The sequence below is a fragment of the Prenolepis imparis genome, unplaced genomic scaffold (assembly GCF_030444845.1).
Source record: "Prenolepis imparis isolate NDT839.2.m4 unplaced genomic scaffold, iyPreImpa1.0 SCAF_10, whole genome shotgun sequence".
Taxonomy (NCBI): domain Eukaryota; kingdom Metazoa; phylum Arthropoda; class Insecta; order Hymenoptera; family Formicidae; genus Prenolepis; species Prenolepis imparis.
Window position 1 is genome coordinate 17,101,580 of NW_028141168.1, and position 18,063 is coordinate 17,119,642.

The 18,063-nt window shown below is 32.6% G+C and overlaps 2 protein-coding genes across 4 annotated transcripts; one reads left to right on the plus strand and one right to left on the minus strand.

Moving 5' to 3' along the window:
- Positions 1 to 6: 6 nt before the first annotated feature.
- Positions 7 to 8,962, minus strand: Gluprors (Glutamyl-prolyl-tRNA synthetase). Its single transcript, XM_083048010.1, has 13 exons — positions 8,809 to 8,962; positions 8,262 to 8,438; positions 7,673 to 8,097; positions 7,244 to 7,595; positions 6,990 to 7,161; positions 6,173 to 6,574; positions 5,616 to 6,084; positions 5,314 to 5,532; positions 1,865 to 4,885; positions 1,388 to 1,786; positions 836 to 1,227; positions 606 to 749; positions 7 to 324 (listed from the first exon to the last, which is right to left on the minus strand). Exons 1-13 carry the CDS (start codon positions 8,849 to 8,851, stop codon positions 159 to 161), a joined length of 6,381 nt encoding a protein of 2,126 aa, XP_082904136.1. The 5' UTR covers positions 8,852 to 8,962; the 3' UTR covers positions 7 to 158.
- Positions 8,963 to 9,160: 198 nt separating this feature from the next.
- Pkd (serine/threonine-protein kinase D3) lies at positions 9,161 to 18,012 on the plus strand. Of its 3 annotated transcripts, none has more exons than XM_083048016.1 (13): positions 9,161 to 9,441; positions 10,381 to 10,664; positions 10,791 to 10,922; positions 11,026 to 11,231; positions 11,415 to 11,694; positions 11,779 to 11,933; positions 12,028 to 12,089; positions 12,268 to 12,397; positions 12,628 to 12,760; positions 12,928 to 13,107; positions 13,315 to 14,061; positions 14,233 to 14,318; positions 14,421 to 18,012. In XM_083048016.1, the coding sequence occupies exons 2-13, from the start codon at positions 10,400 to 10,402 to the stop codon at positions 14,532 to 14,534; spliced, it is 2,490 nt and encodes an 829-aa protein (XP_082904142.1). In that variant the 5' UTR covers positions 9,161 to 9,441; positions 10,381 to 10,399; the 3' UTR covers positions 14,535 to 18,012. The 3 variants fall into 3 exon arrangements, with proteins under 3 accessions (XP_082904142.1, XP_082904141.1, XP_082904144.1); XM_083048015.1 differs by lacking the exon at positions 9,161 to 9,441 and adding an exon at positions 9,452 to 9,636; XM_083048018.1 differs by lacking the exons at positions 9,161 to 9,441; positions 12,928 to 13,107 and adding an exon at positions 9,452 to 9,636.
- The last annotated feature ends 51 nt before the right edge of the window (positions 18,013 to 18,063 follow it).

Genomic DNA, 18,063 nt, shown 5'->3' on the forward strand with positions numbered 1-18,063 from the left:
CTAAATGTTTCAAAAATTGGATGAAAATATTTATGATTCTTTAGAGTTTTTAATTATATATAATAAAATTTATAATTTTACTCACACATCAAAGAGTCCATTTCAACAAAATTATAAAATTTATGATTATATAAATAAGCTTTACTTTTATCTATGTTTTAGTAGCTGCGCCCGAAAAGTGTATAAAACTTTGCTTTGTTTTTGCAACTATGATGAATACACTTTAGTTCATCCAGTGATTTTGTCAATTTCGGCTGCTCAAATGGTATACAAAGACTTTTGGCGCCCATTGATAACGCTCCAAGTTCATCACCGCTATCCTCCCTGTAATTATTCGTAAATGTTTGAATCAAACATTTAAATTGAGTGAAAAAAAGAAAAGGTTTTTTGTTAACAAAAATATTAATTTTCTATAGATATATCTCCTTGTTGATTTTTTGATATTCAAATTTGAACAAATTTTGAACTTCAAATTATTAATAAAGGAAAATTTTTGCGATCTATAAATAATTGATGTGTATGGCGTTTAAAATAACTGTAAATAATTTGTAAATTTATAAGCGCGTAAAAAATGCTTTTTTTTGTTACACAGAAAAAATGATTACCTCGCGCTATCCGCCTTAATGTTATCTTCACACGTCGACTCGCCGCAAAACGGTGACAGTAATAAATTCTTTTTATTCAGCTCGGTACCGAAATCGCTCCAATTTTCTACTTGCTTGATGTGCGCGGTGAGATTCTCTTTTGCTCTATAAAATAGTAAAAACCATAAGTTATCAACTCAAGTATTATAGAAAACGCACTGTTGCTTAAAACAACTTTCAACGATATTTACCTGTAAAACAACTGCGTTTGTATATCTTTCAATAAGCAATCTAATGCTGTAACCACCATGTTTCTCTCGACAGTTGTTTTTTGCAAGTTATCCCTTCGTACAAATGTTACTTGATTCTTCTCCAGATCTTTAGGACCTAATTCTATTCTCACGGGTACGCCTTTTAGTTCCCAATGGTTAAACTTCCATCCGGGCGTTCGATTATTTCTAAAATCGCCTTTCACTCTAAATTTGCCATCTGTACTCAATTCATCGACCAACTTGACGCATTCGCTTTGAAGTAAATCTTTCTCTGCCGTAGACATGTTCGCAGTTACGCCGCAAGGAATAACAATGCCCTGTATAGATGCTACACGCGGTGGTAACACTAAACCTTTATCGTCTCCGTGTACCTGTGAATAAATATAAAACAAATTATTCGCGTACACACACACACACACACAACTATGTACAAAGAATAAACCATGTGTTTATTCGTACATATAACAATAATATATATATATATATATATATATATATATATATATATATATACAACAATAATAATCTTACCATTATCATGACTCCGATCGTTCGTGTAGTTAAACCCCACGAATTCTGATAGATGAATGTCTTTTCGTCTCCTTCCACACCTTCCACTTGAATACTGAACATCTTGGAAAAGTTTTGCCCCAAATGATGACTCGTTGCTCCCTGTACCGCGCGACCGCTGGTCGAAATAAACGCCTCCACGGTAGTCGTGTAATCGCCTCCCGCAAATTTCTCTTTTTCAGTTTTGCGACCTTTGATAACGGGAACCGCCAATAAATCCTCATAGACTTTGGCGTACACGTCTAAGATGATCAACACTTCCTCCTCCGCTTCCGCCTTGGTAGCAAACGCGGTGTGGCCCTCTTGCCACAAAAATTCTCTGGTGCGTAAGAAAGGTTTGGGGTCTTTAAATTCCCATCTCTGTGAAAATAAAACAATTTGTACGCAAAGTCATATCTAGAATGAAATATTGTTACGACATTGTAACGATAATCGTACCACAACGTTGTTCCATTGATTGAGCCTGAGTGGTAACTCGGTATCCGACCTCAACCATTTGGCGTAAGCTGGATACATGACAGTTTCCGAAGTCGGTCGTATAGCTATAGGCTCTGCCAAATCCGATTCGCCGCATTTTGTCACCCATGCGACTTCCGGCGCGAAATCCGCTATATGCGTCTTCTCCTTCTCCAACACACCGCGAGTAACGAAAATCGGGAAGTAGCATTCTTGAACACCGAGCGTTGTTATCTCCCTGTCGATGTACTCTTTTATTATCTTCCAAATCGCAAAACTCCACGGACGAAGAATGTAACATCCGGATACGTCGTAATATTCGATCATTCCGCTCTTCGTGATAACTTGCGAGTACCAGTCGAAGAAGTTCTCTTCCTTTTTCGCTTCCAATCCTAATCTCGTGCCCGTTTTACCTGTGTCTACATCTTTACTGGTCGCGCTTTTCGCAATTTCCTTCTGTAACATTTTTCCAGACTTAGGAGCATCCTCCTTTTTCTCTTTCGATTCTACTTCCAAGTTCGAAGCAGGTTTCCAATCTTGACCAGTTGCAGTTTTATAATCGTTTTTCAAGCTCAAGAGAATTTTCACTTCTCGATCGATGACGCTCTTGTCGGCTTTCAAACTCTTTAAATTTCGCACTTTATCGCCTTGTTTCTTTATTTCTTCATCTATTTCTATTCCTTTGGAAGTTTCCTTGCTCGTTGTAGCACTACTAACAGCTGTAATAAGTTGAGATGGTTTCCAATCTTGTCCAATTGCATTTTTATAATCGTCTTTCAAGTTCAAAAGAATTTTCACCTCTTGATCGATGATGCTCTTGTCGACTTTCGAGCTCTTTAAATTTCGCACATTCGCGCCCTGCTGTTTTACTTTTCCAGATATTTCTATTCCTTTGGAAGTTCCCTTGCTCGTTGTAGCACTACTAACAGCTGTAGTAAGTTGAGATGGTTTCCAATCTTGTCCAGTTGCATTTTTATAATCGTCTTTCAAGCTCAAGAGAATTTTCACTTCTCGATCGATGACGCTCTTGTCGGCTTTCGAACTCTTTAAATTTCGCACTTTATCGCCTTGTTTCTTTATTTCTTCATCTATTTCTATTCCTTTGGAAGTTTCCTTGCTCGTTGTAGCACTACTAACAGCTGTAGTAAGTTGAGATGGTTTCCAATCTTGTCCAGTTGCATTTTTATAATCGTCTTTCAAGCTCAAGAGAATTTTCACTTCTCGATCGATGACGCTCTTGTCGGCTTTCGAACTCTTTAAATTTCGCACTTTATCGCCTTGTTTCTTTATTTCTTCATCTATTTCTATTCCTTTGGAAGTTTCCTTGCTCGTTGTAGCACTACTAACAGCTGTAGTAAGTTGAGATGGTTTCCAATCTTGTCCAGTTGCATTTTTATAATCGTCTTTCAAGCTCAAGAGAATTTTCACTTCTCGATCGATGACGCTCTTGTCGGCTTTCGAACTCTTTAAATTTCGCACTTTATCGCCTTGTTTCTTTATTTCTTCATCTATTTCTATTCCTTTGGAAGTTTCCTTGCTCGTTGTAGCACTACTAACAGCTGTAGTAAGTTGAGATGGTTTCCACTCTTGCCCAGTTGCATTTTTATAATCGTTTTTCAAGCTTAAAATAATTTTCTTTTCTTGATCGACGATGCTCTTGTCGGCTCTTGTCAGTTTCAAGTTTATTAAATTTTGCAGTTTATCGTATTGTTTCTTTAGTTCTTCATCTATTTCTATCCCTTTCAAAGTTTCCTTGCCCGTTGTGACACTACTAGCAGCAAAAGTAAGTTGAGATGGTTTCCAATCTTGCCCAGTTACATTTTTAAAATCGTTTTTCAAGTTTAAAAGAATTTTCACCTCTTGATCGATGATGCTCTTGTCGGCTTTCGAGCTCTTTAAATTTCGCACTTTCGCGCCCTGCTCTTTTACTTTTTCAGATATTTCTATTTCTTTGGAAGTTTCCTTGCCCGTTGTGACACTACTAGCAGCAGTAGTAAGTTGAGATGGTTTCCAATCTTGCCCAGTTACATTTTTATAATCGTTTTTCAAGCTCAAAAGAATTTTCACTTCTCGATCGACGGTACTCTTGTCGGCTTTCGTGCTCTTTAAACTTCGCACTTTATCGCCCTGCTCTTTTATTTTTTCATATATTTCTATTCCTTTAGAAGTTTCCTTGCTCGTTATATCACAAGAAATTGTAGTAAGTTCGCCTTTCAAATACGAGAGATATTTCATTTCTTGATCGATAACATCCTTTTTGACTTTCGAGCTTTTCAAAATTTGTACTATTTCGTCTTGTTTTTCCACTAACTTGATCGTTTTTTCCATATTTACCATTTTATTGCTCGGTATTATACTATTAGTAGGAATGCCAACTACAGTAAGAGGTGATTTCCAATCCTCACCGGTTACCATTTTATATTCTTCTTTCAAATTTGAAAGATTTGTTGTCTCTCGGTCAATAATGCTCTCTAAAACTCGCAAGTGACTTTGCACTTTTTGAGATATTTCTTTCGTTTGTGAAATTTTCTTCGTCTGTGTATTACTATCAGCATCTGTAATGTCAGTTAATTTTCCCTCTCGCTCAATGGCATTTTGATAGTCATTTGTCGAGCTCAGGAAATTTTTCATTTCCTTGTCGACAATGCTCTTGTCGGCTTTCGAATTTATTAGATTTTGTATTTTACTTATTTGTTTATTTAGTTGTTCCGATATTGCTTTGATCTTTGTATTGCTGCTGCTGGTATTAGTAGAAATGATTTGAGTTTCCTCCCAATCTTGCTTAGTTATCTCAATATAAGCGCTCTTGATCCGTCTCATTTTCAACTCTTGATGTAGTATTATAACAAATAAAAAGTCAGTCATCTTATTGACATCTTGCTCACAGTATTTTAGGTTTTCTTGCTGCGCGAAGTTCACCTCTTTAGATTTAATGTCAGAATTCTGAGCCAATGCTTTCTTGTTTTCTCCAATTTTTGCTATCTTGTGTTGCACTACATCTCTCTAAAATAATTTTTAATTTAGTTTCAATTTCGTTCACATTTCACGCTTTGTTTTTTGGAACTAAATTATTTTGAAATTGAGAAATTATATTTATTTAAATGAATAACATTAAACTAGTCTGTGATCTGGGAGCACCGTTGCAGGCAGAAAATATTTTGTTAATATATTATAATTTCAATATAATTATATATACTGTATTAAAAATTATCTTTAATATATGTATAAATACACTAGGTATATATATATGTACAAAAAACATAAATATACAGAGAATATTATTCTTTTAAATAAGAATTTAAATTATAGTTACAAAAGAAATATCAACTTGCGTGATCTTTTTTTGGTTTTGTGCTTATAAATTATACATCTTGTAAATAATAAGATATTAATTGATCGAGAGAGAAAAGTTGAATATGTATTGATTTTACCTGTTGATTATGTGATACAGCAGACGTAGAAGCAGCAGAAGGCGTTGTCGCGTGTCCGTCGGGTATGTGGAACAATATAACAGGTTGTTCGCGCAATGAATACAAACTTTTAGGTGCATATGGAACGTCACAAATAAAGAAGCCCTTTCTTTGAAGTTGAATTATCTCTCCCTTCTTAACACATACCAATCCTATTTCACCCCACATTTTAACTTCTTTCTATATAAATAAAAATTTCATGATGTAAGTTGGCAAAATTAACACACGTTGTGTACATAGATAAAATTCTTCGTGACTGTTACCCTTGTATCCCTGGCGACAAAATCTTTAAAATCATCATCTTTCTCCAAGACTGGTTTATTCATAATATGATTGAAATAAACGGCATAACATGGTATTGGATTTGACTCTATTTCACGTTCAAGACTGATCGCTTCAGATTTGTCCAATGGTGCAGCTATCCATGTAATCTTTAATGTGTTTTTGTAATTTTTGTCCATTAGATTTAACCGTGCCGTTACTTCTACAATATTACCAGACTTGTCCAAGTTTTTCTTTTCTATCATTAAATTACCCCAATTTATAAAGGTTGCATTCTGTCCCACAACTAATGCTTTGGCATCATCTCTTTCTATCAATACTTTAGGACTTATTCGCACTCGTTTGGTACCTTTGGAAGGATCTTTAGGATGATTTTGCACATCCAACCACCCTTCATGAGCATTTATTACATTAACTGTTACCTTTTCATTGTAATCCAATGCGGTATATCTGAAATTGTAAGTAAATGTTGAAAAAATTATATCTCCTAATACATGATTACGATATATCAGGTTTTTTTTAATAGCATTTAAAATACCTGACCGCGACGGGATCGATAACTTTTTTGTTGAAAGCCCATATCTTGTCCCATTCCATGAAGACTACAGATTTAGAGCTACCCTGCGCGATGATGAATTGTTTTAAACCTTCGCGTGTCATTCCTCGTCTCTTAATACCTCTCACAGTCGGAAAACGCGGATCGTCCCATCCGTCGACTATATTTTCGTCTACGAACCACGTCAATTTCCGTTTAGACAATACCGTATAAGTCATGTTTAAACGTGAATATTCCCATATATGCGGACGACGCAGCCCCAAGGCATCGAGTATCCAATAAAATTGAGCATCTCTGTCGTGATATTCCGTTGTACGTAAAGTGTGAGTAACTTCTTCAATAACATCCACGATTGGACAGGCAAAATCATAAGTAGGATACACTCTAGTAGAAATAATAATTTTGAGAAATTTAGTAAAAACTTATTAGTAAATTTGTGTACAAAAAAACAATATCACCATATATATAATTAAACTATAATAATATATACATATATATATATATAGACTATAAATGTAAAATTAATATAAATTAACTTGTGACACATCTCTTAAAGCCATCTCGACAATTGATAACATTAAAACATTTTATTATTATATATAATTTAAAAAGTGAAGCTATATAACCCGAAAACGAAAAAAATTAATATACTCAACATAGACAATGTACAATATATCTTTATTTTCGCAATTAATGTTTAATTGTTGCCATTGCACAATCAATGTTGCACTAACAAGCTTCCCAAAGACGAGATATAATAAATGTATGCTGAATAAAATCGAGAAATATATATACATACTTGTACTTGTCTCCAGTACGTGGATGGGGTTCTCGTTTGCAACGATAAATTGTTGGATCGCGCATGCATCCATTTGTTGACTCGTAATCTATCTTTGCTCTAACGCAACATTCTATACCTTTTGCAGTACCTTTTCTCATTTCTTGCCACATTTCAAGATTTTTTTCAACAGCTAGAAAAGTAGAATAAGATCATTTGAGACATTATCAGAGAATTAAGATAAGAAGTCTTCTCTTCGCAAAATAATTACTTACAGTTATCTCTATTTTCAGATTTCAATCGTCTATCGCGGTGTTTCTTCATAATATACGCCGGAGTATTATCCACAAATGCCTTTCCATCTGAGATTAGCTTGGTACAATATTCTTCTAATAGATCAAAGTGATCTGAGGTGTGTGTAAATTTATAAGCTTTAATTTCTAACCACTCTAAATCTTGCAATATAGCTTCTTCAAATTCTACAGTTTCCTTCGCCGGATTTGTATCATCGAATCTCATTATGAGTTTTCCTTGAAAAATCTCGGCATAGTATTGATTTAAGAGAGCTGCTTTGGCATGACCAATGTGAAGATAGCCACTTGCTTCAGGTGGAAATCTTACCACTACCTACAGATAAGTGTCAAGTTATTACAAAATTTTTAGAGATTAAATTAATTTACGTGATTAATTGTATTATATTTTACTTTGCCCATTTCAGCTCCAGGTAAATCAATAAATTTACCCTCCTGTTTCTTCGTTTTTGTTTGCTTAATAACAGATTTTTCCTTTTCAGGCATTATATTCTTTCCTTCAGAAGGTGCAGAATTTTTTGTGTTTTCAACTATGCGCAATGCGTTTTTAAATGCAGGAAGCGATTGCATATGCTTATACCATCTAGTAATGTTATCATAACTTTCTCCAAAATGTTTTATGTACTCTTGGTTTAGCAAAGTGCAAAATAAGTATACATCGGCCAATGTTAATCTTTTGTTGGCTAACCATGTACGTGTTACTAATATATTATTAAGAAAATTTAAATTCTCTTTTATCGTTGATATATCAGCAAATCTTTGCATGGAAAACGATATCCAATGATCAACTTCAGTTCTCTCACGAGGACAGGTACCGCCTGATATATAATATAAAATAACAAATTAATTTTAAACAAAATATACTTTAAGCTCTTAGCTCGATGTAACAAATTTTTATTAAAAAGAAATAGCATTATCATTAACACGTGGATCTGTGCATGCTTCAACAACCGAGTATACAAAAATATTTGCATATTCTTACCATAAAGTGCAGTATTTATTGTCCTTGCCAAGTATCGATTAATCTCATTAGTTCCTTCTACCAATAATTTATTATCTTTATCATGTAAACAAGCTCTTCCTTTCAATCTTTCTTCGTATATTATATCTATACTATTGCTATCCTCGGCATTAATTATCTCAGTCACTATCAGCAACTCTACATGAAAGAGTTGAAATAATTAATGTACATTACAATTTTTACATCTTTAATATCACAATAATGTATATTATGGTCGAAAAAAAGAACTTTATTATTTTTTACAAAATATGGGACGAGTTTTTCAAGATACACGACAATGTTTTAAACACACAATAACTAAAGTAAAAAATTAAAAATAATAAAAGTGTATAATGTTGAAGCAATGTAAATAAAAGAAGCGATGAAAATAAATTATAGAAGTCTGAGGAAAACGGAAAAAAAAAAAAAGAAAGAAAAAACGTAAATATTCAATAATACATTAACCTGCCTTCTTTGTTTTCTCTATTCTAAAATTAGAAATTTTAAAACTTAATTAAATGTATTATACCTATCTCGGGAGAGATGGAGTCAATAACGAGTTTAAATTTCATTATTATCGTGACTTTTCCAAAATTTCACTTTTGATAAGTAAGATCAATCCAGCACACGTGTACCCGTGAAAATGGTGAAGGGCAAAGGGCCATATCAACCACAGACCACAGACATATACATAGACGGAGCAACTAACAGCTGGACAAAGAAGGCGTCAACAGCCAATCGACTCGCAGCTTGTCGAGAAGAGCTCACGGTTGATTGGCTAGTTTATATGATGGTGCTTCGCCGCCTGTTCGATGCGCAGGCGCAGAAGCTTCATTGCTCTCGGAGCGCTGCTGGTTACCGGAAATGAAAAGTGAACAGCCTAAACGGCTGACTGGCGGAGGCGGACGGAAGGTTTACGTCAAGATAGGTCGGTTACCTGGAGATAACTGTAAAATGTCATCGGCGAATGTGTGTCAGGTATGGACTTGACGCCGTGCGTGTACTATGGTATGACAGGTATGACACCGCTGGCTGGCTGATTCACGACCACGACCGTTTTGTCAATTATGTCGCCGCGCTCCTGACTCCTGAAAAGAAGGATAACAGCCGCGTCGCACATCTGACATCTCAGAGTCCCAGCTCATCCGAGGCGCACAAAGAAGTATGTAAAGAGTCAATTCTCTCTGCAAGAGTGTATCGGCTAATTCACGATGTTGCCCATTTTATCGCTGTACGGGACGCTGACGTCTTCCCCGCCGTTTTCTCTCTATTTCTCTAGCTTTCTTCCGCAACAATTTACGCGAGGATGTATCGAATATATAGATACAGATCGATTGTGGAATTTTCTTTTTGCCGGGTAAGCCGCGTCATCGAGGATACTTTAGATCGTAATCCGTGAAAGGATTATATATCCTGTCTCCGTCAGATCTCGCTCCTCTTCTCGCTCGCTCTCTTTCTCTCTCTCTCTCTCTCTCTCTCTCTCTCTCTCTCTCTCTCTCTCTCTCTCTCTCTCTCTCTCTTTCTCTCTTTCTCTCTCTTTCTCTCTCTCTCTCTCGTCCGTCCGTCTTTCGGTCGTCTTTTCGAAAAACGATGAATAATTTCCTAGCATAAGAGAAGACCAACGTAAATCGGAAATAAGAGACTGCTTTTGATAGACACAACTGTTTTTTTTTTAATAAAACTTCTTTGGCATTATGAAACAGACTAATAAGTGACTCGATTATGTTTGCACATAAATAGTATAATAAACTGGAGATTTATTTATATTTTTTTAATTTATACTCTAGCATATATTGCTGCACATATTCGTAATTGTCTCCCAATTTGCATATTTTTCTTGTAGTATAGGTGTATATTTTTTTCTTATATACATCTGTTAATGCTTGATTCAAAAAAATCTTTATCGAAGATTATACTTTTTTCTCAAAGTACACAATGTTTTATCAATTGATTTTTCTATTAATTTTCTTTTTCACATTTGAGAATAAAGAGAAGATGAATTATTTCTCAAATCTAACGCACTATAATAAAATAAATTGGAAAATATTTAAACAATTTTATAATTATATATTATTTTCACATTTATAAATATATTTTACAGGAAAAAATCACAAAACATCATGGAGGGAACAGAAGTTACATTTTTATTCCAGTTTGGTCTGACACGTGACACAGTCACAGTCAACAGTAGCACACTTACTCTTAAGGCTTTGAAAGACCTTGCCTGTGATTTTATAAACACCAAGTGTCCAGAGCACGGCTTAAATCATCTATTTGAAAGATTAATTTTATTCAAACACGATTACAATTCTACAAATGTTTTACAGCTTATTACAAATGCTACAGAAGTAATTGACGAAACGCTAATTGAAATCGTGTTGACTGGTAAGTACTTTCCAAGTTGCAATAATGTTCAAGTTTTGATTATTTATACACACATGTGGACACACAACGTGCAAATTATATATAATTTATATTATTTTATAACGATATTTGTTTTTAATATTTTAGCACAAGTGCCAAGTGAATACATTCCTATTCGACCTCATGCTTTAGCAGTACATTCCTACAAAGTTCCAACATTCTGCGATTTTTGCGGCGAAATGTTATTTGGGCTTGTTCGACAAGGTCTCAAATGTGAAGGTACATATGATAAATACTTGAAATAATACAAGCTATATTATATATCGATCTCGCAACATCTGTAATTTAATAATTACAAAATTTATTTTATGTAAATTTGTAGGTTGTGGTATGAATTATCACAAGAGATGTGTCATTAAAGTACCAAATAATTGTTCCCAAGATTCAAGTCAAAGACGACGTAGTTCGGCTATGCTAAATGTTCCAAGATCACCGAGTCAAGGTTCCACTAGCAGCCTGACTAGCATTACCGATGATAATCACAGTTCAAATAGCACATCTAACACAAGCCAAAATAATAGTACATTGGTATGAGTGAAAAGTATATCATTTTTTATTATGGTTTCATTAACTTTATGTATATTTTTGAGAAAACGAATAAATACAATCGATATTATTTTTCTTATTCTTTTTATTTATGATATTCTTTGTGTCTGTCTGTCTGTATGTATGTGTATGTGTGTGTGTAAATAAATATATACCATCTTATAGGCAATACCGAGTATTATGGCACCAAAACAGTCCGCTTCACCGTCATTAGGAGGACGGCCTGTTTGGGTTGAGCGAGAACTCGCAACGCGAATAAAAATTCCGCATACATTCGTAGTACATACATATACACGTCCGACTGTGTGTGGGCACTGTAAAAAATTGTTAAAGGGTATATTTAAACAAGGCCTGCAGTGTAAAGATTGTCAATATAATACGCACAAAAAGTGTATGGATAAAATACCTAAAGACTGTACAGGAGAAAACTTGCGAGACAATATAGGTATAATATGCTTTCTGTGGTGGTAAAGATATCTTGTAATTTTATGTACAGTATAATATAGATTGAAAAAATGCTTGCACCTAGGTGAATATCCAGATAGTGGTGTTAGCAGTGAACTAGAAACTAAATGTGATATTAGGAATGAAGAAGGTGATGCTGACAGTGACACTGAATCATCACCTCCGCCGCAAGATGTATCGTATACGAGTGACGAGACCAAGATTCCAGATGATTATACAGTAAGTTATCTTTCTCTATTTATTGAAATTTCTTGGGATAGAAGTTTTGAAAAGGCTGATTTAAAATGCTAATGACAAAATTGTGCATTTACAGGATCATGTACAAAGTAATGACGGCGTTGCTTATGATGAAAATCAAAAATCACGACCATCAAGGTATAATATTATATTATATGCAATTATATAATATGCAGTTTTGTTCTTAAAAAATCTTAAATCTTATTTTTATATTTTAAACCTATATGTATATTTAAAAACACTGCATGCATTTGAAACACTATTTATATTATATTTTTATAATCTTTATCTCCTCCTTTTTGTATTTAAAAAACAGCTGTAGTTCTACTCCGAGTAACAACATTCCATTAATGCGGATAGTACAAAGTGTAAAACATACTAAAAAACGAGGATCCAAAGTATTAAAAGAGGGTTGGATGGTGCATTTCACAAATCGTGATCCAGTTGTAGGTATCTACAAAAATGCTGTAACAATCATCTCTTTTCCAATTTATTATTTAAATTAATACTCATTCAAAATAGACGAAAATATTATAAACTATTTAACATATATAACATGTATTGTAATTTTTTTTCTATATCATATTAGCTATATTGCTCTCTCTCTCTCTCTCGTATATCTTTAATCTCCGTATCCAAGAGTCTCGTTAATCAATCATTGATATAAATATTTCAGAGAAAAAAACATTATTGGCGGCTCGACACAAAGTCTATAACGCTATTCCAGAACGAGAATGGTTCTAAATATTACAAGGAAATACCATTATCTGAAATTTCAGCGATTGAAACTGCTAAAATACCTCGTTCGCGTATGTATGTTCTTGTTTGCAAAGCAATTTAGTTGCTAAATTTTAAGTTGTTCTTGTTTTTTATTTATTTTTTTCTTGCTTTTTTTCTTTTTAAAATTGTATGTGTCAAACCCAATGAGCTTTTCTTAGTTAATATTTTTACACATTGTGCCTATTTTGTATTATAGATATAATACATTGCTTTGAACTAAAAACTGCCAATGTCGATTATTATGTCGGGGAAGATCCATCATACGGAGAGAATTGCGGCCAAGTCTCTCCTCCCGAAAGCGGTATCGGAGCTCATATAGCTAGATCATGGGAAACTACTATTAGACAAGCACTTATGCCTGTAACTGTATCAACTAGTATGTATATTTGGTTTGCTATCGTAATATTCTGTGCAAAGTAATAGTACAAGTACTTTCAGTGCGTCTCTTTCTTTTGTTGCTTAATATATTTTATATATTTTATATTAATTTATTACTTGCATATATATTGAAGATATTATATATTATGTTATTTTTCGATCAAAGACTCTGTGATGGAGGAAGAAATGTGCTTTATATTTGTAGATCAAGAAGAATCTACCGAACCCGAGGAAAGTATCACCGATATGTCGCAATTGTATCAAATCTTCCCGGATGAAGTTTTAGGATCCGGACAATTCGGCATAGTTTACGGGGGCGTTCATCGCAAGAGCGGTCGCGCGGTTGCCATTAAGGTTATCGACAAATTGCGTTTTCCCACCAAGCAAGAGGCCCAACTGAAAAACGAAGTAGCCATTCTGCAAAATTTGTCGCACAGCGGTGTAGTGAATCTGGAACGTATGTTCGAAACGCCAGAACGCATATTCGTGGTGATGGAGAAGCTGAAAGGTGACATGTTGGAAATGATTTTGAGTTCCGAACGCGGACGACTCAGCGAACGAATAACCAAATTCCTGATAACGCAAATTCTGGTCGCGTTAAAACATCTCCATAGCAAGAACATCGTGCACTGCGACCTCAAGCCGGAAAACGTATTATTAAGCAGCGATGCAGACTTTACTCAAGTAAAACTATGCGATTTTGGGTTTGCGCGAATAATTGGCGAGAAGAGCTTTCGAAGAAGCGTCGTCGGCACACCGGCGTATCTGGCGCCAGAGGTTTTACGAAATAAAGGCTACAACCGTTCCCTAGATATGTGGAGCGTCGGCGTCATTATTTACGTCTCATTGAGCGGCACATTCCCGTTTAACGAGGAAGAGGATATCAACGAACAGATTCAAAATGCCGCCTTTATGTATCCGCCGGCTCCATGGAAGGAGATTTCAAATGACGGTAATTGACTCTTTTACTATTATTTTGCGGTCATTTTTGCTTTGCGACGAGTATATAATATAATTTATTTGACAGTATAGAGAAGAAACAAGATCTGTTAAAAAATATATATATTTTTTTTTTCTAAAAATATTAAATTGTTATATAATATTCATTGCTTCTGTCTTTCAGCTATTGACTTGATTAATAATCTTTTGCAAGTTAAGCAGAGAAAAAGATATACGGTAGATAAAAGTTTGCAGCATGTATGGTTACAAGTAAGTATACGTTATCGCACACGAGTTATTTTTATTTATTTTTTTTTTTAATTCAATTATTTTAATTGCTATTAAAATTTTTATTTCTTATCCACATAAAAGGATTACCAAACGTGGTGCGATTTGAGGAAATTGGAGGAAAAAGTTGGCTATCGCTACTTGACTCATGAAAGCGACGATGCACGTTGGATGGCGTATAGTAATCAAGAAACATGACAGAACTGTTCGTCTGTTTTGGACATTGAAACATTACCGACTTCCTTGTCACTGCACAAAGGCTGGGTTCGATGTGCTCGAGCTACTCTACGGCGGTTTATTCGTGCCTGATTCCGTAAAAGTATGTGAAAACTAGTACAACTCTTTTCGGTATAATATCCTGAATGTTACGTTCTCTCCGTACTTGGATAAAAGAATGAGCTCGATATCCGATATTCAGAGTTATTATTATTATATTACTCGAAATATCTGGTTATTTCTTTCAATATACTTAATATTTAAATGTAACATTCACAATAGCTTTCGTAACGTTAACATTCTTGCGTTCTTAGCATAAAATAATTTTGATTCGCGATATATTATATATATATATATATATATATATATATATATATATATATATATATATAAATGAGCGAAAAATACTCTACATAGACAGTAGCATTACTCATGAAATATTTATATCGACTGATTGAGAAGTACTTGGTCTTCCTTTTTAAATGTGTACTTTAGATTTTATTTGTTGAGATTGTGTCTCTATGCAAGCTATGTTGTAACAATGTACACATTTTTATTACTCGACTCTAAATGAGTAATGTTATTTTATTATAAATGTTTTTCTAAATTTTTTTTAATTCTCTTTTTTGGCCCATCTTGTTGTTATTCTTATAAATATTGATTTATTTATAAAAAAATGCCGATTTTCTAAATGTTATTGCCAAAAGTTATTCGTCCACTTTATTACGTTTAAGAAAGTTGATTTTGAAACAAAAAAGTTGTTGATATACTATATATTTTATTGATCTGCTTTCTAATGTATAATTGATTTTTATGCATTAATATATAGCTTGTAATTTGCAATCTTAAATATGCAACAAATTGAGGAACGGGAGGAAGGGGGAGGGGAAGAAAGTAAAACTTTTATTTGCTTTTATAACAAATTAATAATGAGCATATAACTAACCCATACATAGAATATTTTTTTTACATAAATTTCAGTATATTTATTTTTTAATTTTGTGTATATATTATTTATATTCTAAATTTATATATTTTTATATTGCTAAATTATGAAATTATTTATAATATATGTAGTTATGTAGATTGATATCAGTGATGGATTATTATTAATAATTTCAGATTATTACATTTAAAGAAAAGTTATTAGGTATTTGTACCCTCTGTGTATGAATCTCAATTATGTATTTTTAAATGGTTTTATGTATGGGTATAGATATAATCGTTGAAATATTAAGATGCACGACATGCTAACATATATATAGAATATCATATATTAAAGTTGATATTAATTAGATTATTTATATGTTGCAAAATGTATAATTTACATAAATGTTTTATATCTTTTTACATCTTTATCTTTCTATTATATATTTTAATAATTTTGTTATGCATATTTTAAATTTATTTTTTTAAAAGAAAATTTTTTAAGAAAGAAAGAAAGTTTTATCGAAACTTTTGGAAATTTTATGAGAATTGGAATTTATCTTACACACACATACACACATGCATTATATATATATATTTGTATATATATAGAAGTATACATATATAAAACAATGATATGGCATTATACAATACATGTATAAAATCTCAATTTTTAGCAATCGAATCTTGATGTTAATTTAATCGTTTATAATGCAAACTTTATAGCTTATAAAATATATATCTTTTTTTTTCTAATACCGTTCTGTATACGCTTCTGTATTGCACTAACACTAATATATTACTGACAAAATCAAGTTTTTCTCTTTGCAGCAATTACATAATATTAGAATTATTAAGTAAAATATGGAAATCGTACTTAAATGCAATTATATATATTTTTATTTTGTACATTTTATTTATCACATTATTATGAGAAATGATAATTGTAGCGATCAATACAAGAGAAATGAGGTTGATTTGGATTAGAAATTAGTATTTTATGCAAAGATCTGATCATATATTTGTTAAATAAATTTGAAAGCAAAATTGCACAATTTTGATTTGAAACAATTTTTAATTAATAAAGTAGTTACGTTGATTATATCTTTTTACACTTATTTTCATTTGAAGAAAATTTTTCGGTAAACTCTTTAAAGAAATCAGATCTAATATAATTTTACTTGAAATAAAATTTAATAGAAAAATGCGCGCGCGACAATGTTTTTGGATCACTCTGCCAATTAATTTATTAATGTATTTGAAATATGTTAAATCTGATAAAAGTAAGATACAAGTGACATCCTTGAAAAGATATTAATCTGTAAAGTATGTACATGCACGCAACACACACACACACACACATACACATATATATACACATTCGATCTTGAATAGCTCGGAATACACATTAAATCGCATAAATTGGCATTAAACTTTTAAAAATATATGGCCTATACCTCAAACAATTTTACAATTAATATATAGTATAGAGAATGATTGTATCTTATATCAGATATGTGATGCGGCAGTGCGATTTTTACATTCCATAAGGACAGTAAATGAGATATCCAATGAGTATCCAAACATTATAATACAAAATGACTATAAAAAAAATGGTCAATACTTATAACATAAGAGATACAAATAGGCGTTAACGCAGGTATTAATTGTTATATTTTATAACAACTTTTAAAAGTTTATTGTAATCTTATTCATAGAGAATATATCGTAGATCAATGTTTATGCGCATATTATATATATATATATATATATATTTAAGAATCTATATTTACGCTATACAAATGTAATAGATCTGTAAGTCGTATGTACGATATATTAACATTCTGCTCATGGAAAATGCATTTATATAATACTCTTAGTAACGCATTTAAATTTCCTTCTTAGAAAAAAAGAAAAATAATTTTAACATAGAAGCAAAAATGCTATTGTCGAATGCTCTTATATTTATCATCATGCTAATCTTATCCTTTTCCATAGTTTAATAGCAGAATATGTAATGTTTATATAATACTTGAGATTTATATCGGCTCATGTAATTAAACACACAAATTTAACTTTTTTTATTCGACACGCGATCTAAAAAATGCTGTATTGTAGCACAATTAAGCGATATGTGAAAATTATTCATTCCAACATAAAAAGAAACATTATGTTACAAAGTACAAATACCTGAATAATTATATAGAGATTATGGCTATTCTGTACTTATAATGTCAGGCGAAAGTTTCAATTTATATACTATCATACCTTTTTCTTGTAGCAGTAATGAAGAATAAATAACAACAGCGACAGTACTATTAGATCTATATACGCGTTTCTCTTCATAACTTTACATTGCGCAAAGCAATTAAAATTATAAAGAGAATGAGCGAAAACATTATACAGTGAGCGTGATAGCATGCATTTTTCCCAATTCGCAAGTTTTATAAGAACAATTTTTCCATAAATAAGCTATGTACAACTATTTTTAAGAACAAAATAAATAACGAGATTTTTGTTTCGACGACTTTTACATTTTTCTCTAGATTACTTATATTTTATGTGAAAGATATATTGGATGATT